The sequence below is a fragment of the Calliphora vicina genome, chromosome 2 (assembly GCF_958450345.1).
Source record: "Calliphora vicina chromosome 2, idCalVici1.1, whole genome shotgun sequence".
NCBI lineage: Eukaryota > Metazoa > Arthropoda > Insecta > Diptera > Calliphoridae > Calliphora > Calliphora vicina.
The window spans coordinates 8,812,789-8,835,115 of NC_088781.1; the positions used below are offsets into that span (position 1 = coordinate 8,812,789).

General features: G+C 31.6%; 4 protein-coding genes across 4 annotated transcripts; 1 reads left to right on the forward strand and 3 right to left on the reverse strand.

Moving 5' to 3' along the window:
* Positions 1 to 643: 643 nt before the first annotated feature.
* Positions 644 to 7,285, forward strand: LOC135950244 (leucine-rich repeat-containing protein 15). The gene is made up of 4 exons (XM_065499781.1): positions 644 to 858; positions 5,626 to 5,728; positions 5,791 to 6,724; positions 6,783 to 7,285. The coding sequence occupies exons 1-4, from the start codon at positions 728 to 730 to the stop codon at positions 7,193 to 7,195; spliced, it is 1,581 nt and encodes a 526-aa protein (XP_065355853.1). The 5' UTR covers positions 644 to 727; the 3' UTR covers positions 7,196 to 7,285.
* A 579-nt stretch (positions 7,286 to 7,864) lies between these two features.
* LOC135949846 (seminal metalloprotease 1-like) lies at positions 7,865 to 8,695 on the reverse strand. Its single transcript, XM_065499293.1, has 2 exons — positions 8,473 to 8,695; positions 7,865 to 8,412 (listed from the first exon to the last, which is right to left on the reverse strand). Exons 1-2 carry the CDS (start codon positions 8,693 to 8,695, stop codon positions 7,865 to 7,867), a joined length of 771 nt encoding a protein of 256 aa, XP_065355365.1.
* A 4,301-nt stretch (positions 8,696 to 12,996) lies between these two features.
* Positions 12,997 to 13,822, reverse strand: LOC135949847 (seminal metalloprotease 1-like). Its single transcript, XM_065499294.1, has 2 exons — positions 13,609 to 13,822; positions 12,997 to 13,529 (listed from the first exon to the last, which is right to left on the reverse strand). The coding sequence occupies exons 1-2, from the start codon at positions 13,820 to 13,822 to the stop codon at positions 12,997 to 12,999; spliced, it is 747 nt and encodes a 248-aa protein (XP_065355366.1).
* A 5,192-nt stretch (positions 13,823 to 19,014) lies between these two features.
* On the reverse strand, positions 19,015 to 19,868 carry LOC135952354 (seminal metalloprotease 1-like). The gene is made up of 2 exons (XM_065502244.1): positions 19,642 to 19,868; positions 19,015 to 19,574 (listed from the first exon to the last, which is right to left on the reverse strand). The coding sequence occupies exons 1-2, from the start codon at positions 19,856 to 19,858 to the stop codon at positions 19,042 to 19,044; spliced, it is 750 nt and encodes a 249-aa protein (XP_065358316.1). The 5' UTR covers positions 19,859 to 19,868; the 3' UTR covers positions 19,015 to 19,041.
* Between the last annotated feature and the right edge of the window lie 2,459 nt (positions 19,869 to 22,327).

Here is a 22,327-nt window from a genome sequence, read left to right on the forward strand (position 1 = left end):
GAAAAACATTAGCAATAGAATATAGTACAAGTGATAAGGCAGTTGAATTATCATTGCAACACAGATAAATACAATTCTTATCTTATCAATAGATGAGCTACACTATACACTAAATAATTAAAGTTATGCCAAGCATTTAGTTATTAAATCTTACAAAATAGTAATCAAAAGACAAACATTAAAATACTGGGAAATTTGGTTATAAAGAACACCTAATGACTTGATATTTATGCTAACAATTGATCTACGGTATTTGTCATATTATACTAATATTGAATTAAATATTAGAGAAGTAGAGAAGAACACCTTTAATAAGATCGCACATTAAATTAGAGCAAATCTAATTTAAATTTACAAATCTATTTAGCATTACAACTTTGGAAACCAAAAATAAAAAAGTAACCCAATATTAAACAACTTTGTTTAAATATTATTACACTACACAGTTAAAATAACATTGCACTGATTTCAGCCGTAGTATTATTATTATTTATTTTTTCTTCTTATCAATTTTATTTTACCAGATAACGATTACTCACTCTTTTGTTATCACGAAATAGCACCAAATTTCAAACAAATTTCAGTTAACTTTTGTAATTAAACGAGACAATACGAATATTTATAACGAGAAAAACTATGTGAAATTTTATGTGGAATTAAAAAGAATTAATTCTACTTTTTTAATTAAATTACTTTCAATAGATATAAAAAAAATGCAACCAGAACAATGTTTTTAATTAAAACAATTATTATATTTGTGTATTTAACTTTTACAGTTTATGGTGAAACATTAATAAACAATTGCCCACGATTTTGTAAATGTGATTCATATCTGCAGTTAAATAGAGCACAATGCAGGTATGATTATTAAGAGAAAAATAGCAAAGAGAGTGTTTAAAAGAATGAGCTCTTTTTAATTGGAGAAAAGAGAAATTTTGGTGATAACAATGTTTATAAATAAAGTGCATTATTAATTGTGTATAAAGTTCGAGAAAATTTTAAATCTTCAGGTTTAGGTTTTTGTAAAGATTAAGATAGGAAGGATGTGTGAAAAATAAATGTCCAGCCAGATTTTTCAATATAGCAAATTAAAACAAGTAAGAAAGTATGCTGGGTCAAGTCGGACCATATATCATAGCCTACACTGAGTAAATGAGTAAAACATTTTTCTTTCAAAATTTCAATAATTTATTTCTGGAGTTTCGGCTTTATATGGAAGCTATGAGCTCATTTAGACCGATCGCCATGAAATAATTGGGTTTATGACTTAAAAATGCGGGATTTACAATAGATGGCGTATCTTTTGAACGATGTTTTTGTTCTTAGGATATTTGATATAGGGCTGTTGCTCAACATAGGGACTAAACTTGACTCTTTGAAACCATTGCTTCGGTTGACAGTTCCATTGACTGCTAAATTCAATGCCTCAGTTTCAACATTCTCTATTGACTGTTCTACTTTAACTTCAAAATGATGCATTAGCTGATATGTGACAGCGTTGGTTAACTGTTAAAAAAATCGATTTCGGTTGATTGTTATAAAGCGACATTGGTCTACTGTTCAATTCAGTTGCTATTGTCGAATATTGAATAAAACATTTTTGTTTTAATGCAGAGTTAATACAGAAATATCGGTCTACAGCTCAAACTAGGGACTTATGTTGACTCCTCAACACAGTGGCTTCGATCAAACGTTCTATTCAATGGCTTCAGATAAATATTCAACAAACCATTTTCGATTAACTATTCAATATATCGACTTTGCATGCAAAATCGATGTAAGCCAAAGCAGTGTCTTCGACTGTTCAATACATCAACTTTGTGTATTCGATCGACTGTTCAGTGTAAGGGCTTCAGCCGAATATTCAATACAGCGTCTTCGATTGAATTTCAAAAATATATTGAAATAGCGACGTCGCTCGGCTCCTTAATATAGCGGCTTAGGCTGACTCTTCAAAACAGTGGCTTTAGTTTACTATTTAAAATGCGAGATTTACAATAGACGGCGTATCTTTTGAACGCTGCTTTTGTTTTTAATAACTTATATGTCATTTTCAAGGATAAATATCTGTCATTCATTCTCTCTTAGTTAATGAACATTCCAGTGTAATCAATGAAGTTTTTTTTTCTTGACACGGAAGACAAAGATCGCCCAGGCTATCCACAAATTTTTGAAAAGGAAGAATTGGAAGCATTACTCCATGAAGTTTGTTGTAAAACTTAACAAGAGCATTAGGAGCTACAAGGGCAGCAATTTTGAAACATATGCGAGCAGTAAGTTTTGCCCAAAAGCATGTAAATTGAGTACCATGCGAATTGAAGCCGAGAGACCTTTTAAAGATTTTGCAAGTCCGAAATGATGTTCTAGCTACAAAAGAATCATTACTTGCGATGAAAAATAGATCCATTACGATAACCCGAAGCGTAGAAGATCGTACTTGAAGACCGGCCAACCAGCCTGATCGACACCAAAGCCAAATATCCATGGCGCTAAGGTAATTCTCAGTATTTGGTGGGAGAAAAAGACCATCACATCAACTGTACCAGTTGTAACCAGTTGTTTTGGCTCGGAATCCACATGCTGCCAGAAAGATGGGAAAAGTTTATAGCTAACAATGGCCAATATCTACAAATACAATATATAAAAGAGTAACGTTACTGACTGATTCATCATCGCACAGCCCAAACGACTGAAGCTAGAATCATGAAATTTTAACTGTGGATTCCTCCCTCCCGAAAACGATCCGATATGAACGGGTAAATTCGGTAACCTTATATCTTTAAAACTAATAAATATACAAAAAAACTGAAAATTGCATGTTACTCTATTTAAAAAACAAGTTGATAGGTGTTTCGAACTTTTTCGAAATTCGAATCTTTTAGGGGAGAAAACGGGTAAAAACTGTATTTTGGTACTTTTTTGGCACCCTATGTATATTTTAAACCAATAAACATAGAAACAAATTTTAAATTGTATTCTTTACTTATCAAAAAATAAAAAATATAGGTTTGGTACTTTTTGGAAAATCGCACTTGAGGGATAAAAATTGTGTTTATTTTTGGTACTTTTTATAAAATATGTTTTTCTATAATTCAACATAGACATACGAATATTTTATTATGAGCCACCACGATACAGAAATTTATTTGAATAAAATTTTTCCAACGCAATGGGGATAAAAACTGGTACCAAAAAGGGGATAAAATCGGGAAAATACATTATATTTGAAATTATTAAGCCAATTTTAATAACTTTTTTAACATTGGTTCCTGGATTCAACCAAAAATTAACTAAAGGTGTATATTGGTCCAATTCTGGGTAAACAGTTTAGTACTTTTTTTAAAACATATTTTTTCTTGAGCACATTAACACAGATTTTAATCGTTTGAGACATGTCTGTAGCATAAACAATTTTGGAAAAATGGAATATTTTAAAATTTCAAACTTGAGAGGAGTTCAAGGAGGAAAATGGAAATTGGTACTTTTCTCTTAATAGTACTTTTTTAATATTTTAAATTATTTCACTTATCGTCATTAAAGTTAGCTATTATGTATCTGAGTGAAGTTAGTGTTAGCAATAGGGAATAATATTTAGGTACCAAAATGTGTGAACTGAACTATAGGTACTTTTTTTTATTATAATGGTACTTTTTTTAATTTTCTATAATAATGGACTTAGAAACATGAAATTAAGCATATATGGTTCTAAGTAAGTGTGAATTTTAGGGGTAGACTTTTTGGTACTTTTTCTTTAATCGAATGGTACTTTTTGTAATTTCTTCACCAATGAGCATAGAAACATGAAATAAAGCTTACATGGGCCAGAGTGGGTGGGCATCTACAAGTGACTGCTTTTTGGTACTTTTTCTATATTATAATGGTACTTTTTGAATTTTCTATAATAATGGACCTAGAAATATGTAATTAAGCGTATATGGTCCTATGTGAGTGAAAATTCAAGCGGATACTTCATGGTACTTTTTCTTTATTATAATGGTACTTTTTTTTAATTTTCTATAACAATGGACTTAGAAACATGAAATTAAGCATACACGGTCCTAAGTCAGTGAGAATTCTAGGGGGAGACTTTTTGGTACTTTTTCTCTATTCGAATGGTACTTTTTGTAATTTCTTCACCAATGAACCTAGAAACATGAAGTAAAGCTTATATGGACCGGAGTTAGTGGGAATCCACAAGTGCCTGATTTTTGGTACTTTTTATATATTGTAGCGGTACTTTTTGAATTTTCTGTAATAATGGACATAAAAATATGAAATTAATCGTATATATTCTAAAGTGAGTGAGAATTCTAGGGGGAGACTTTTTGGTAATTTTTCTTTATTCTAATGGTACTTTTTAGAATTTTCTATAACAATGAACTTAGAAACATGATATTAAGCATATATGGTCCTAAGTGAGTTAGAATTCTAGGGATAGACTTTTTGGTACTTTTTCTTTATTCGAATGGTACTTTTTGTAATTTCTGCACCAATTAACCTAAAACCATGAAATTAAGCTTATATGGGAGTGAGAGGGAAACCAAAAGTGGGGGCTTTTTGGTACTTTTTATATATTCTAATGGTACTTTTTGAATTTTCTGTCATAATGGACATAGAAATATGAAATTAGGCGTTTATGGTCCCAAGTGAGTGAAAATTCAAAGCCATACTTCTTGGTACTTTTTCTTTGTTCTCATATGTACTTTTGTGAATTTACTATAATAATGGACCTAGCGTTTCCAAAAAACCGAAGAATTTCTAAACCGCAGTTTCGTTTTTTTTTTGGGTTTTGAGATAATTTTTAAATATTAATTGTTATAGAAACAAAATTAGTTGATAATATAGGAAAGGCTTTACAAATTTAAAATTCAAACTTGACGGGTTATGGTTTAGTGAATGCGAATTCAAAAGTGATAATCAATGGTACTATTTGTTTATTGCAATGGTACTTTTTGAATATTTTATAATAATAAACCTAAAAATTCTGAATGAATTTGAATTCACAAAAGGTGAAATTAGACATTTACAATTAAATTCACAAAGGGTGACTTAATAGTACTATTTCATTCTTCTAATTGGGGTGGCGAAGCGCACCGGGTCAGCTAGTTTCATATAAAAAATCACCGTGTAAATGGTCATGATTTTTTGGAAGATTCTCAAAACGGAATTCGAAAAAACAGACGTCTGAAAAGTCTGAATGTAAATTGTGCCTAAGTTAATCGCTGGGTATTTCTTTACCTTTTGAAAATGGAGTTCACAAGATAATGCCGCAAAATTAGAATATAACTTTGCTTTACTGCTTTTGCGTCACTTCCAAAGATATACCATCTCTTTTACGTGAAATACGTCACTTAGTTTATAAGTATTTATGTCCCAGCCATCTATCAGTGATAAACTAATCTATTCGTATTCCAAGTAGTGATTATGTTAAAGAAAACTAATCTACACACATGAAAAATATGAAATGAGTTTGCTAATATTCAATATCAAAACGTTCAGAAAAATTATCAACATAATAACGTATTACAAGTTACAAATGGAATGACAAACTTAAAACCCTCATAAACTAATGTTTTAAACTTTATTTTCGATTCCCTTAATAAAACCAACAAATTTTCTTTGCAGCTCCAAACGACTTATAAGTGCCGAAGTTGAACTACCAAGTCAGGTGCAAATATTAGATTTAAGTTACAATGACATCACAACAGTGGATAAGAAATGTTTTGAGGTAAGTTCTAAAGTAAATTATTTAAAAACTATTTCCTAATTTAATATTAAACTCCCTTTCAGAACTTTTCCCACTTAAAACATCTCAATCTATCCAATAATGCTTTACACACCTTGGACTGGGAAGCATTTTCCAAATTAAGGCGTCTCACCGAAATAGATCTCTCTTACAATAGACTTGAATATCTGGATGAGCGTCTGTTTGCCAGAAATAAATATTTGCTTAAAATAAATTTAGAAGGAAATAAATTGGAGTCCTTGCAACACAAAGCTCTCTTGAACAATCCATTTGTAAATGAGTTAAATTTGAAAAATTCACAATTATTTTCACTGCAACCAGAACTATTTGCTGGCTTGACAAATCTAAAACGCTTGGATTTGAGTAAAAATTTACTAAATAATTTTAATATAGAAGACTTTCAGCATTTAAAGAAATTAGAACAACTAAATTTAAATGAAAATAGTATAAAATGTGATGCAATGATCAAAAATAAAGTAAGGCAGTTGGAGGACAAAGGAATCAATGTCACTTTGGATAATTGCTTTAGTGAGAAAAGTGGAGAATTGAAACAAAGTGCGAAAATGTTTGAGAAAATGGTAATGGCCGAGCCTCTCAAGGAGCCAGAAGAAAACATTTTTTTTAATAACATACAACAATGGCGTTCGAATATTGATTTAGAAGAGGAGTCCAACGAAGACGATGATTTAGATTCTGAACAAGGTTTTGTTAGTGTTAGAAAAAACAATGAATGGCTAAGATTTGCTCCAGATACTATATTGTGTAATAAACAAAACTTGGTTTTATGCCAGGAATATCGTTCATGTTTGCAGGACTTGAATAAAGCCTGGCATGAGCAGCGTATAATTAAGGAACAATGTCCTTTTCATGATATAAAATTTGCCTTTTTTATGGGCATAGCAATTGGTGTATCAGCAATAGTATTTATACTGGCCTGCGCTCTATGCATGAAAATATGTTTAGAAGTGAAAAAGTCAGGTACGATTTAATGAAATCATAATTAAATTATTATATTTATGTTGTATAATACTTGCAGCTCCCCCCGTTGACCATATCGACGACTTAACCACACATCCCTTGGCTCGACCCACTTCTCAGCTACCCCCTCAAGTGAGAAGACAACCACGCAGACGTGCCGCTCCTCCACCACGTTCCATGGTACGCTACGAAGGACCAGTAGGCGAAAATTTCCTATCACGCTTGTTCGGCCGTCCAGCCCGCCATCAATATTATCGCACCATCAATCAAAATACCGCCACTTTGATTAGACGTTTAAGCCGCAGTAATTTATTTAACAATCGTTTAAGTCAACATTTCCTGGATCGTGAAACATCTGGAGAAGCCGGTAGTCCAGAGATACAAGATTTTGGTCCTTCCGCACCCAGACCGGAAACACCACCACCTTCGTATGGTGATGTTGTGATAAATAATTGTAGTGATGCTAAATGAATGTAGTTTGAATTATATATTGAATTGAATATTTATTAATCTAGTATGTAGACAAATATATTAAAATTATTGACAATAATTATTAAAAAATATCTTTATTGTCGACTCATTTACACAAAGATCGTGGAAATATTCTAAAGGAGTCAGGTGGTTGCTCCAAATCTGAATCTACATTAACTAGTCCATTGATCATTAAGTGATCGGTAAACGTGCATGCAGTCTCCTTCCTACTTCCGGGACCGTGAATAACTTCTCATATTCACTGCTAATATTGTGCCCTTCGTGTAATAAGACACACATTTCTAAACGAATATATCTGAGGTATCGAGAGCAGGACTATGTGATTTTATTAGACAACTTTAAGTTGGATTTAATAGTCATTTCACTAGTGTCTAGTCTTAATGTAGTACAGGAAATAATAATCTGAGTTCCAGGGCACCATGGCATCAGGGAAAATGAATAGTATGGCTATTCGATATAAGTTTCATCCTAGATACTGTCGTTCTTTATAATACTAAACAATTCTCGATATATTTCAGATGTCAATGAATATATGAATTAAAGTGACAGGCCTCTTTCATATAAAGAGTCAGAACTTTACTTTTCACTATTTTTGACAACGAAAAACAGTCTCAACTTATGCTCATTAAAAAATATTAAATTTATTTCCTAAATCATTAAAATAGGACATTTATACATCATATTCAATTTGTTAATATCACTAGCACTCAAAGCTCGTCTCTGGCCAATTTCAATATCTTCACCCTGCAAAGGTATAATCGTTTTTTCGCCATTTTTCGAAAAAGCCGTTGAACTATAATGCAAAATACTGCCATAATCATATTCAATATCGAAATCAGTAACGGTTTTATCATCGTATTTGATAAAGTTTCCCAATTTGCCGTCCTTAATGTTTTCCTCCACAACCAAAACATAATCATCACGATTGGTGGCACACTGTTGATGATGGAAGCCCAGGGAATGTAGAATTTCATGCATAATAGTGCCCAATTTAAAGCAACCCTTGTCCAAGCGATCTAGCTGTAAATTAAGGGTTTGTACCTTGCCACGATAACCCACTTTGGTGTGACAGCCAGAAGGTTCACCAATAAAGTGTAAATGGGGAGTTTTTACATCCGAGACGGGTATGAAACGTATACAGCTTACTGATTCAATGTTTTTCATTGCCTTCAGTATATACAAAGTGCGATCGTTGTCTGTATAAAGATTAAAAGTGGTTATTTTTAAATTCTTGTGGTATTTTGTGTTGCTCTTACCGAAAACCTCATCTATTTTATAATGCACAGTGCCATTTGGCCATCTTTTAGATTCAGCTATCTCACCATTACGTGTCATCTCGATTTCCATATCACCTTGAAAAAATCCACCAATTAATTCATGATCTTCCTCCAAGTCTTCTGGTTGCGATTCTACTGGAGCATTGTGAGCACTGTGGGCTAAAAACAACAGCAATATAGCCAAATACAAATGACTTTTCATGGTGATACTTTGAACAGCTATTCAAAACTAATGCTTTATTTATTTATAATTTCAAATTTATAGCAAATACTAGGAATTAACTTAAATCTTAAAGCATTTATCAAGGGGTGTGTGTTAAAATAGCTAACCTTTAAATACTTTCTACAAAAAAAAACGTAAAGTGTTATATTCGGCCGTGCCGAATCTTGTATACCCACCATCAATATGTGACAATAAGATATTTTTGTAATATGGGGGCTATACGGGGGGTACGATCAATTATGGACCGATCCTCACAAAGAATGGTAGAAAAATTTAAGTTCATATAAAATTTGTTTATGTCCAATTTCATCACGATATTAAATAAAATAAGACAATTATGAATATTCAAATCATTTTCTGAGGGGGACCTTGTATGAGGACTATGGTCAAATATTGCAGGGATTTCTCAATATTGTCGCATAATCAATATATGTATTTATGACAAATCCAACAGAATTCCGGGGGGACATTTGTATAGGGTCTAGGTGAAACCATGGGTCGATATTGCCCATTTTTCAATACTAAAAAAACCTTAGCAATAGAGAGCATTTGTGAGGACCCATAATATGTACACTTAAGTGGTTCTGCGACAAATATGCTGATGTGTTACAAACGGAATGACAAAATCAATATACCGCTCATCTTTTTTAATGGTGGGTATAAAAAAGATTAATAAATCTGATCAACCATAAACAACACAACTACTTGAAAATTAGTCAATTAAAGTTTACAAGTTAGAACTAGAAACATTGTTAGACAATAAGAAGCAATACGGTTTTTACCATTGGTATCTTATCAAACTTGCGTTTTTGCACCGAAAAAAGTCGACAATTTGTGACATGTATTCACAAACGAGGGTGGTTGAAAAAATTAAAGAAAAATGTTTTATTTTGTTGTATTCTATATTACTCTTCCCAATTTGATCTAAACGTAACTCAAATTCCATATCAATTAATTTAGCATTTTGGGTTCTTCCTAAGGTCTTCAAATTTATTGACATTAACGATCTTCGGATCAAATTTGACCCAAATAGAAAACACATATTTTTTTGAAAATTAAATAAAAGTCATAAACAGGGCAACCAAAAATATGCTCTAAAAAAAGTGTTTTATGCGCATAAAATATGCACTTATAAACGAAAAATATCATCTTAAAATATAAAAAATATGCACTTAAAAATAGTTGGTTACTTTTTGACTTCAACGTTTTATTAAAAAATATATAAGAAGTAAATAAAATATTGAGCTGATTAATTAAAACTGTTTATTATAGGATTAAATTTCGATTTTCCTGTCTTTTGCACTACATGAAAGTTTGACTCAATTCATTTTATTATATTTAGCAATAAATTACTATATGTTTTCTTAAGTTTTAAATGTTCAAACTAAATCTTTTTTTAGGTTTCCGTAGAGTTGATTTGTCTCATCTTTTAAACTGCCTTATACTTCAAACTTTGTTTTTGGAAGTAGTGGTATATTTTACTTGCTCAATCCATGTGCCCATGTTCCGGATGTTTCGGATAAATTTCTTTTATATCATTTGAATATGCTTCAAAAACTCTATGGAGAACGTGTGTAAGTTGTTGGTAAAAATGGCAATCGATTTTTTTTTAATTCGGCTTCCAAAATTTAAATAGAATTTTAAAAAAGCCTTACAATAGTGGAATGATTTGTTCTAGTTAAAATTGTGACAATTAAAGAAATATTTTTGTTGGAATTTTATGATTGGGACTCAAAATACCATGACATTTCCTATTTTTCTTCCTTTCTCATCCATTGTTTCGTCTATCGATATCCATGTATATTTTTCTTTTTTTCTGATTTCTTAATATCTTTGTTACAATTTGTCTTAATATATCAACGTGCTATGAACGCAAGATTTTCGGTATATCTTAATATTCTGAAGTTTTGTCATTTAAGTTAACGAAAATTCATTTAAGATAAGTCGATTATGGATACTCTAATTTTTTCTTTAAGTAGTCATTGTACCTTAACAACATAATAAAATATAAAAATAAAAAATTACAATACAAACAATAAAATTGTATTAAGAAAACAAACTAATGAAAAAAAAAGAAAATATGCAACAAAAATATGCAGTTATGAGTCACATATGCAAAAATATGCTAAAATATGCAGTAAAGAGTAAAATATGCAAAAATATACACTAACAAATCGATGCCAAAATTCTTAAAATTGTCTGAAACGGATAAATAATTAACTCATATGCTTATACAACACACAGCAAAAAATATGATACTGCATATTTTTGGTTGCTCTGGTCATAAAATATCAAAAATATCAATTTCAAATTCAAAACTGTTCAAATTTGACCCGAAGACCTTATAAAGGTTAAATTTAGCAGAAACATGTAAGAGAGCTATTTTGGGCTGCGCCGAATCTTTTATATCCTTCACCAAATTATACTTTAAAATAAAAATTTTATTTATTTTCGATATTACGCTACTTTTTCCATCTTTCTGGCAACATATGGCTTCTGCGCCAAAAGAACTGCACATCTTATGAGGCCATGAAAGAATCAAGAAAATTTCGGAAGTGAAACGTATCTCAGAGAGAGAGCGTTCCGCATCGATCTAAACAAATAGTTGTTGGATGGCTAAAGCTCTGGACTATTAGGCGGAAATAGTTTTTAACAGTTATTTTACCACGTGGAATTGCGGTGTCATAGTACAATATTACAGTTTCATGTTTGGCCGTATATTCTGGGAGTTTTCGGCCAATGGTCGCTTAAAACAAATCAGTTACATTTGGTACAAGTTCCCAGTGATGGTCTTTTAGCAGCTAATAACATTATGCAACAAATGAAGACTTATGGAAAAACACAAGATCATGACAGTATAGGTTCGACTCTACTACCAAAGTGTAGTAAAACCCCATACTCAGTTTTTCCAGTTTGGTGACCGATTTTTTTTTATGGGCCCCCAAGTTTCTGCAAATCAGTGGGGCCCTTTAAAAAAGGTGTCATCAGTTTTTGGTTAACAGCTAATTCAGACTTTGTGATACGGCTTAACTTTATATGGCAATAATATAGCTAAGAGTCCGCCAAATAAATTCTGTTAAATAATTTTTTCCAAAAAATAGCTTTTTCGTGCACTTTTGTTGAAATAATATAGAAAGAAAATTTTTTTTTTACTTTTTTTAGAATAACTTCCAGGGACTCCTAATTTTTTACTAATAATATTTAGCAAAGTTGTAGCTACGGTAAATCTAAATAACTTTTTTTGGCGGCCTCTTAGCTATATTATTGCCATATAAAGTTAAGCCGTATCACAAAGTCTGAATTTGCAGTTAACCAAAAACTGATGACACCTTTTTTAGAGGCCCCAGTGATTTTCAGAAACTTTGGGGGCCCATAAAAAAAAATTGGTCACCAAAATGGACGAACTGAGTATAGGGTTTTACTACCCTTTGGTAGTAGAGTCGAACCTATACAGGCACTGTTGCACAGTGTAATAGATAGGACCCTTTTGCTCCCACCAAATACAGATAACTACCATAGGGCCATGGATATTTGGTTTGGTGTCGATTCGGCTGGTTTGTCGGGCATCACATACGCTTCGGATTATCATAATGGATCCATTTTTCATCGATTTGGTGCAAAAATGATTTTATTTTTAAACAGCACTTAGGACAAGCAAAATCGTGTTTCAAGGTACCCAATTTTCTTGCTTTTGGATAAATCCTACTACTTGTAAAAGTTTTGAAATTACTAATTGTGAAGCTTCCAATGATTTTGAAAGCTATTGTTGAGTTTGACAACAATCAGCATGGAGTAATGCCTCCATGACCTTCTTGGTCTCAAATTTTTTTTGCTGGTCTGGGCAATCTTTTTCTTCCGTGTCAAAATCACCACTTATGAACCATCTCTCGCACATTGAAACCGATGGAACACATTCACCATAGACTTTGGTGTGCAATCGGTTTACTTCAGCGGCACTTTTTTCAAGTTAAAGCAGTAAAGCTAAACTTCCAGCATATGACGCTTTGTTGGCACAAAATTCGTAATTTTCGAAAAAAAAGTTAAAATAAATGACAGATAAGTACCCTCCAAAATGACAAATATAAGTTATTAAAAGCAAAAACCACAATCAAAAGATACGCCATCTATTGTACATCCCACATTTTCAAACACCCAATAAATTGCTGAATTTATCGATTACGAATAAACTCTTCAATTTTATTAATATAGATTGACTATGAAAATATTATTATTTAATAATTTTAGCTAAAAAAAACACATTAAACATTTTTCCATATCCATTAACAATTATACATTTTATTCAATCTTAGCACATCACTATCACTTAAAGCCAAACGCTGGCCCATTGTTGCATCTGTACTTTTCAAGGCCACTATAGTTTTCTCACCGTTTTTGGAGAATGCAGTTTCACGATAATGCATAACACTGCCATAATCATATGGAACACCAAAATTGGTAACAATATTCGCACCATACTTGACGAAATTAATATCCCTGCCGTCTTCAACATTTGCCCAGTTAATTTTGACATAGTTATCACGATCTGAGGAACTATGTTGATGATAAAAGCCCAAAGCATGTAACAATTCATGCATAATACTGCCAATTCTAAAACAGCCCTGATCCAAAAAATCAAGTTCTAAATTCAGAAATTGCTCTGTGTCGCTATAGCCGACTTTGGCATTGCAACCGTTAGGTTCGCCCTTGATACGTATAAAAGCCTTGGCAAGATCGGTGGCATGAAGGAAACGTATACAGCTTTTTTCTTCAATGATTTGCATGGCTTTTAATATATATATAGAGCGGTTTACATCTGTGTATATATAAAACAAATATAACGTATTAGTTTCAAAATATCTGTTAAACAAATTTTTTAAATTGTTATTACTTACTAAAAGCCTGGTCAATTCTGTAGCGCACCACACCATTTGGCCATCTTTTTGTGGGATCTATTAGACCATTACGTTTGATATCTATATCCATATCACCTTCAAAAAAGCCACCTATCAATTCAGGATCTCTCTCCGATTTTTCTAATTCAACTGGCACTGTTTGGCAGTGGGCCAGAAACAAGGCAACCAAAATAAAACAACTGAACTTATGCATTTTAACTGTATGTTAAATAATTCAATACTAATAATGCTTTTCTTAAAAGTATTCTTATTTATATAAAAAAAAATTCACACAAAATTAAAAATGTTTGCAAACATTTGGTTCTTAATCTAACTAGAGGTCAATGTACCTTAAAATTTCACCTAACATTGTTATTAGATCCATAAAATCTAGTATAATATTAAACAATCGTCTTTAATTAAGGTAATTAAAAAGTATTTTGCTTATCAAATAAACAGAAAAAAAGTGAAAGTAAATGCAATGGGGTTTTATAGCAAGATAACTTATCACAGTATTTTTTTCAAATTAAAATAAATTGCACTCTAGTATGACTAATGTCAGTGACTTCAGCACAGTGCATTAAAAGTTAAGAACAATTCATGTAATCAATAGAATAAAAAAAAATCATAAATAAAGTAGAATAATAAAGGTTTTATTAATGGCAAGTTATCAAATAAATTTCAAATGGAAAATTATTATGAAATTGTATTTCTAAAGACCAGACACATGTATCACACTGCGTCTACGAACACGCAATGAAAAAATATAGTTGGAAATGTTTACAACATTTTAGCAAGTGTAAATATTTATATGATTGAGGTAACCATAATATGACAAGATGTAGTAGTCTTCAGGTATCGGCCATTAGGGGAGCGGGTAACTGGCTCCTTAAATGTGATGGCGAGACATTCATCAGTTGTACTCACTTGGGTAAGTGGAAAGAGGGATAATGAAGGCAATTGTATTACAAATAACTCGAACTTATTCCGCCTGTGGTGGCTGCAAATTCCGCCAGTATAATGAAATGTATGAGTGTTTCAACACCTACCAATAGTCTACAAGCACATCACACCAATTGCCCAAAATTGAAATGCAGTTTTTGTTTCATACTGATGCTTCAGACGAATATTCACACACTAATGAAGAGTATCTTCGAAATTATTTTTTTTATATTAAGAAAAAAACAAATTAGTTTCTCTTCTTGACGTATTGATGTTGCATGTTCTTAATCCATAAATACATGTCATTAACATAATTCATAAAGATTTGTTAATGTGCTCATAAACATAAAATGTAGCATCCTTGGTTTTATCTATATAAATAAAAATTTCGTTTGTTGATAATTGCATCAGTTGAGAACGGCCGGACAGATTTAGACAAATTTTTTTTTAAAATGTTGGTCATAATCCATCTTAGGTTTTTACGGAAAAAGTGGTTGACCACGCCAACTTTTACGGCCAATAAGCGTTTAATCAAGAAAAGGAGCACGATCTGTGATCACTGATATTTCTGAAAAAAAATCAAATTTTTTATATAAAACTCAAAATAAATATAAAAACTCACAATATCTAAAATTGTTAGTAACTTGGTCAATAAGCGTTTAATCAAGAAAACGAGCTCGATCTGTGATCACTCATATTTCTGACAAAAATTCGATTTTTTTATTTAAAAACGCAAAATATCTAAATTCGCTAATAACTTGGCCAATACGCGTTTAATCAAGAAAAAGAGCTCGATCGGTGATCACTCATATTTCTGGCCAAAAATCGATTTTTGATACAAAAACTCAAAATATCTAAAATCGTTAATAACTTGGCCAATAAGCGTTAAATCAAGAAAAAAGCTCGATCTGTGATCACCCATATTTCTGACCAAAAATTTATTTTTTTTTTATAAAAACTCAAAATATCTAAATTCGCTAATAACTTGGCCAATAAGCGTTTAATCAAGAAAAGGAGCTCGATCTGTGATCACTCATATTTCTGACAAAAAATCGATTTTTTTTACGTAAAAACTCAAAATGTCTAAATTCGCTAATAACTTGGTCAATAAGCGTAAAATAAAGAAAAAAAGCCAGAGTTGTGATCACTCATATTTCAAAAACCAAAAATCGATTTTTTTATAAAAACTCGAAATATCTAAAATGGTTAATAATTTGGCCAATAAGCATTAAATCAAGAAAAAGAGCCAGATCTGTTATCACTCATATTTCTGACCAAAAATCGATTTTTTTTACATAAAAACTCAAAATATCTAAATTCGCTAATAACTTGGCCAATAAGCGTTTAATCAAGAAAAGGAGCTCGATCTGTGATCACTCATATTTCTGGTCAAAAATCATTTTTTCTACATAAAAACTCAAAATATCTAAATTCGCCAATAAGCGTTAAATCAAGAAAAAGAGCTCGATCTGTGATCACACATATTTCGGAACAAAAATTGATTTTTTTTTTATAAAAACTCGAAATTTTTAAATCGTTAGTAACTTGGCAAATAAGCGTTAAATCAAGAAAAAGAGCCAGATCTGTGATCACTCATATTTCAAAAATCAAAAATCGATTTTTTTTTACATAAGAACTCAAAATATCTGAATTCGCTAATAACTTGGCCAATAAGCGTTTAATCACGAAAAGAAGATCGATCTGTGATCACTCATATTTCTGACAAAAATTCGATTTTTTTATTTAAAAACTCTAAATTCGTTAATAACTTGGCTATTAAGCGTAAAATCAAGAAAAAGAGCCAAATCTGTGATCACTCATATTTCAAAAACCAAAAATCGATTTTTTTTACATAAACACACAAAATATCTAAGTTCGCTAATAACTTGGCCAATAAGAGTTTAATAACGAAAAGGGGATCGATCTGTGATCACTCATATTTCTGACCAAAAATCGATTTTTTTTATAAAAACTCGAAATATCTAAAATCGTTAGGAACTTGGCAAATAAGCGTTAAATCAAGAAAAAGAGTTCGATCTGTGATCACTCATATTTCTGTCCAAAAATCGATTTGTTTACATAAAAACTCAAAATATCTAAATTAGCTAATAATTTGGCCAATAAGCGTTAAATCAAGATAAAGAGCTTGATCTGTGATCACTCGATTTTTTATGTAAAAACTCAAAATATTTAAAATCGTTAATATCTTGGTCAATAAGCTTTTAATCACGAAAAGGAGATCGATCTGTGATCACTCATATTTCGGACAAAAAATCGATTTTTTTACATAAAAACTCAACATATCTAAAATCGTTAATAAATTGGCCAATTAGCGTTTAATCACGAAAAGGAGCTTGATCTGTGAACACTCATATTTCGGACCAATAATCGATTTTTTTACATAAAAACTCAAAATATCTAAATTAGCTAATAACTTGGCCAATAAGTGTTAAATCAAGAAAAAGAGTTCGATCTGTGATCACTCATATTTCTGACGCTTCTATGTATATTTTGTTCTATGACCATAATTGTACATATTTTAAAATCAAATGTAATCAAACATAACCCAAACCTATACGAATAATAGTTATTATTCAAACAATACGTATTTTTCCTTTTTAACTATTTTTACATATTTCAAACCGCTTCTCACAAATTCACAAATCGAACACAAGCATTTTTTAATTTGGACAGGACAACGTCTGTCGGGTCAGCTAGTATGTAAATAAATTAAAGCAATGCTTTTTATCTTCAATACAAATATCTTATTTGCGTCATTGCAGTTGTAGCAAAAACGAAGTAATATTTTATACTACATAATATATAGATTAGAAAATCGTATATACACACAGAAAAAGGATTGGTTGGAAAACGGTTACAACTATGAAAATTTAGTAGAATAAATCAATATTGTGTTGTAGTCATTGAAAATTTATAAATTCAACAGATTATCTTTATTTATAAGTGAAAAATCATAATTATAATAGAATAGAGGTTCCTATAATTGTATTATTAGTTAGCATAATCAATTTGCGTCTGGTAAACATTAAATTAAGGAATTCGGCAGAGAGGACTGAAGTTTTCAGTTACAATAACCAATAAATTCGGTCATAAAATAAAAAAAACAAATTCGGTGATTACAACCGACAAATAATGATTATAAAAACTATAAAATTTGTTTGACAGTTTTCGAAAAATAAATAATAAATTAATTAGAAATTAAACAAAAATTGTGTACACACACTTAAAAGTAAAATATTAATTAAAATACATAAATAAAAGTTATCACAACAGAGCGCAGTAACACTCGGTCTTAGGACGGTAAGTAAGCCACTCGTGGTTAATTTATGTAATATGAATTTCACTTTTTTCACTGCATTTTTTACAGACGATTTTATAGACTAACACAAAATTGGCCAATTTTTGACCTGGGGTAATGTAAACTTAATCGTACTCTTTCTTGTAAATAATAAATCATCCAGTTGGAGAATTCTTCATTAAAGCAGATCGTTATACATACTTCCAAGTGCTTCTTCATGTTTTAATGAATGTTAGTTAAATGTCTGACTGGTACTCAATTGATGAAAGAACGATTAACGGTAAGGAAGTTGTGAATTTGCTATATTTCAACCTTTTTGTTACAATCATTCACTTATTTAATGATTTTGTAAATTCTCTTTAGCATTATCATCAATTATTTCTTTCGTAAAGATCAATATCGTTATTGTACGTCCCCATTTTTCGTCAAGCCTCAATGGTGATACGTGGTATAAACTGAATTATTTGGTAATATGTGTACCGGTGTCCATGTAGCTTTTGAAAATATATATTTTGTTATCAGAAGCATGTATGTATGAACTGCAGCATTCAAGTAAATCAAATTTATCTGAATTACGACATAAAGATAAATTTGAACGTTTTTTCATCTCACAGGAATAATAAATTATTGTATATAATTATTTATATTAATGTATGTTAAAGAAATTGCAATAAATAAATTATAACATATATTTAGTAATAATAAAAAATATATTTATTTTTAATTGGGCCATTCTAATGTAATTATATAAAAATTGCTGGTTATTCCTACCGAATTATTTTTTAAATAACAGTTGTGAATATCATATAAACAGTAGTCAGAATCGAATTATGTGATAGTACACGCAACCGACAAAATTCGATTGGCGCCAAATTCGGTTGTGAATACGAATCTGTTTTCTCTGTGTACCTACTCTTCTTCATAATAAGTATTGCAAGGAAAATATGCTAATTATGAATCTAAAGAAGCAACGTATGCAAGAAGTGATCATCTCAAGGCTATATGTACAGCCACTATGTGAATTATCATCAGTTTAAAGTCACCTAAGTCTCCATGATCTATCTAAATCAATTGATGAATACCTTACAAATACGGAAAAACTATTCAACACAGATGAAAACACATTTTTCTTTTGTTTAGCGATTTAACTTCCTATATATTTTACAACATCCTTAACACTTATACATTTTATTCAATTTCTTAATATCACCATCACTTAATGCAAGTCGTTGACCAATCTTTGTGTTTTCACCCTTCAAAGGAATGATGGTATCTTTACCATTTTTCGAAAATGCCTTAGGTCCATAATGCAAAACACTACCATAATCATATGCTACACCAAAATCGGTAACAACTGAAGATTTAAACTTGTTAAAATTTTGCTTTTTATCTTCTAAAATATTGTTCCAGACAATGCGAATGTAATTGTCACGATCGGCAGCTCTTTGTTGATGATAAAACCCCAGAGAATGTAACAATTCGTGCATAATACTGCCTTTTCTAAAGCAACCCTTGTCCAGAGGACCAATACGTAAATTTAAATTTTGCTCTGCTCCAGTATAACCGACCCTGGCACTACAGCCGTTTGTATTGCCATTAATTCTGACAAAGGCCTTTGTGGTAGCTGTGGCATGACGAAAACGTATACAGCTGACAGATTCTATAGTTTTCATGCCTTGCAGGATATATAATGTGTGGTTGACATCTGTGAAGCATAGAATCCCCATAAGAATTTATTAAAGTCCCTGAAATCTGGTATTATTCTAACTTACCAAACCCTGGCTGAATTTTAAAGCGCACCACTCCATTAGGCCATCTTTTTGCAGTATCCACAGCACCATTACGTGTGAAATCTACTTCCATATCACCTTCGTAGAAACCACTGGTTAATTCAGGATCATCCTCCACTCGTTCAATTTCAACCGGTCCCGCCAGGCATCTAGCCATATATAAGACGAGTAGTAGAAAGAATCCCATGAACTTGTTCATACTTCAATGAATTTTTGTTACAATAATGCATCTCCCAAATGTTGTCTACTTTATATAAAAATTTCAAAAATTCTTCAAATAAAAAACTGGCCAATGACCTCTTAAAATTTTATATAACAATGTTATTAAATCCATTAAAATTTAACTAAGTTAAATCTAATTTTATACTAATTATATAATAAAAATAATACACAAATTTGTATGTAAGCCAGTTATTTTAGATGATAACTTATCATATTGTATAATTTACAAATGTAGTAATAATTGCAACATGCAAGGCAGAACAAAAAGATCATAAAATGAAATAAATTGCAGAATAATGTTGGAATAATGGAAAAATATTCAAGTACGTTGCTGCTGGAGTTATTGAACTAATACACTGTACATCAAAATAAAATACAAATAATAGATAACCTATCTTCAGCTGAAGCAATGATCTCCAAAGATAGATTTGATCTTATCAACACGAAGTGATATTGACTCCACTTGATTGCTTGCATGTAGAGATCTACCATGTTAGGGAATCACATTACAATCACAGAACAATTATGGGTTTTGCTTCAAAAATGTCGAATTTTATACCAACGACGAATCGTCATATGCGGGGAATTTAGCTTTACTACTTTAATTTGAAAAAAAGTACCGCTGAAGCCCACTGATTGCTCACCAAAGCTTTTGATGAATGTTGTGCGTTTCAGAAGGGGTGACTTTGACACAGAAGACAAAAATCGACCAGGCCTGCTAAAAATGTTTGAAGACAAAGAATTAGAGGCATTACTCTATGAAGATTGTTGCAAACTCAATAAGAGCTTGCAAACTCATTGGGAGCTACTCCAGCCGCAGCATTTCAAAACGTTTTCGAGCAGCAGGATTGATCCAAAAGCAGGAAAATTGGATGCCATTGACATATTGAATTGAAGCCAAGAGACCCAAGAGATCAAAGCCAAATATCCATGGCGCTAAGGTAATTCTACATTTTTGGTGGCAGAAATACAGAGAACTGCTAAAATCTGACCAGATCATCACAGGGAACCTGTACCGAACGCCACTGATTCGTTTGAAGCGAGCATTGGCCGAAAAATTCCAAGAATATGCGGCCAGACATGAAACCGTACTATTTCATCATGACAACGCTCGGCCGCATGTTGTAATACATGGTTAAAAGTATTTAGAATGAAGTGGTTGGGATGTTTGGCCTCAGCCGCTTTATAGTCCAAGCGTTACCCCGTTCGAATACTATTTTTTTTTGATACTTTAAATAAATTTATATTGTACAAATGTTTCAAAATAAAAGCTAAAAATTTTAAAAAATCCTGTAGTTTTAAGTCATACCCAATATATAAGTTCCAAATTATATTACGATAACTTAATCGGGTCGAATTTTACACAAATTAAAATTTATGATAAATGTTATTCTGAAAATTAATAGGATACATTGTTTTCTTAAAAATGTTAACCCTCTAGTAAGTAACTTTCAGAAATTTTTTAAAAAAATAAATTTGTAAACATTGAGATAAGAACTGAGGTTTTGGTGTTTTTTAAATTTTGTATGCCCGAGTTGGGAATTTTGGGAACTACTACTCAAAAACATTTCAACACTGACTGTTAAATTTCATTAGAATATCTCAAAAATCTAAAGGTAGCTTTACTGTCAGTAAATATTTCCGGTGATACTGGATATGTTGTGTGGCTACCGTATCGGACAGTCACAAGTTTAACCCTAGGATGTTCAACTGGGCTTTTCGAGGCCCATTTTGATTTTGAGTAGTCGCCAAGTTTTTACATTAGCTCTGAGCGAAGAAATATTTTATGTCAACTACCGCTAATGCTAATGCTAATGCCTTCTGAACATAATGAATTCAGTAAAATATTTTAACTATTGATTTCGTAGAACAACCTTGACTGTTTATGTAAAAATGTGGTAAGTGTACCTACTGAGCCTCATGAAGACCATATGGAAAATTAATGACAGCTGATCCACATTCAACACAGTTGATCTTCTGATTGACGTAAGTTGTAAAAATATGTGTTTGTGTAAGCTCTTGCGAACACGTTGCAAAGCTGTACAATCAAGTGTATTGTGTATCGGTTTCTAGAATTTATCATTTCGGTTGGCTTATTAGTTTCTTGTGCTCATCGGGTTTATTGAATTCAACTTTTTCAAATGTTTGGAATAAGTTATGAGGTGTGGGAAGACCTCGACATGGTTCTAAATCGGAGGCAGCGATTTTGCAGACTTACAACAGCTCACTGAGAGCCGACTGGCCGCATTTCTTGCAAGTGAGAACATCGAAGATGAAGAGGACGTTCCTCTTGAATGTGAAGATGGTGATGATGTAGATTATATCCCAACTGAAGAAGCAGCTTCGGACGCTGAAGAAGGCTCTATGAAGAAAGTTTGCCTATGCCATGAATGTGCTGCTGCTTTCTAATTTAACTTTAAACTCAAAAGCTATCAAAAATATCTAT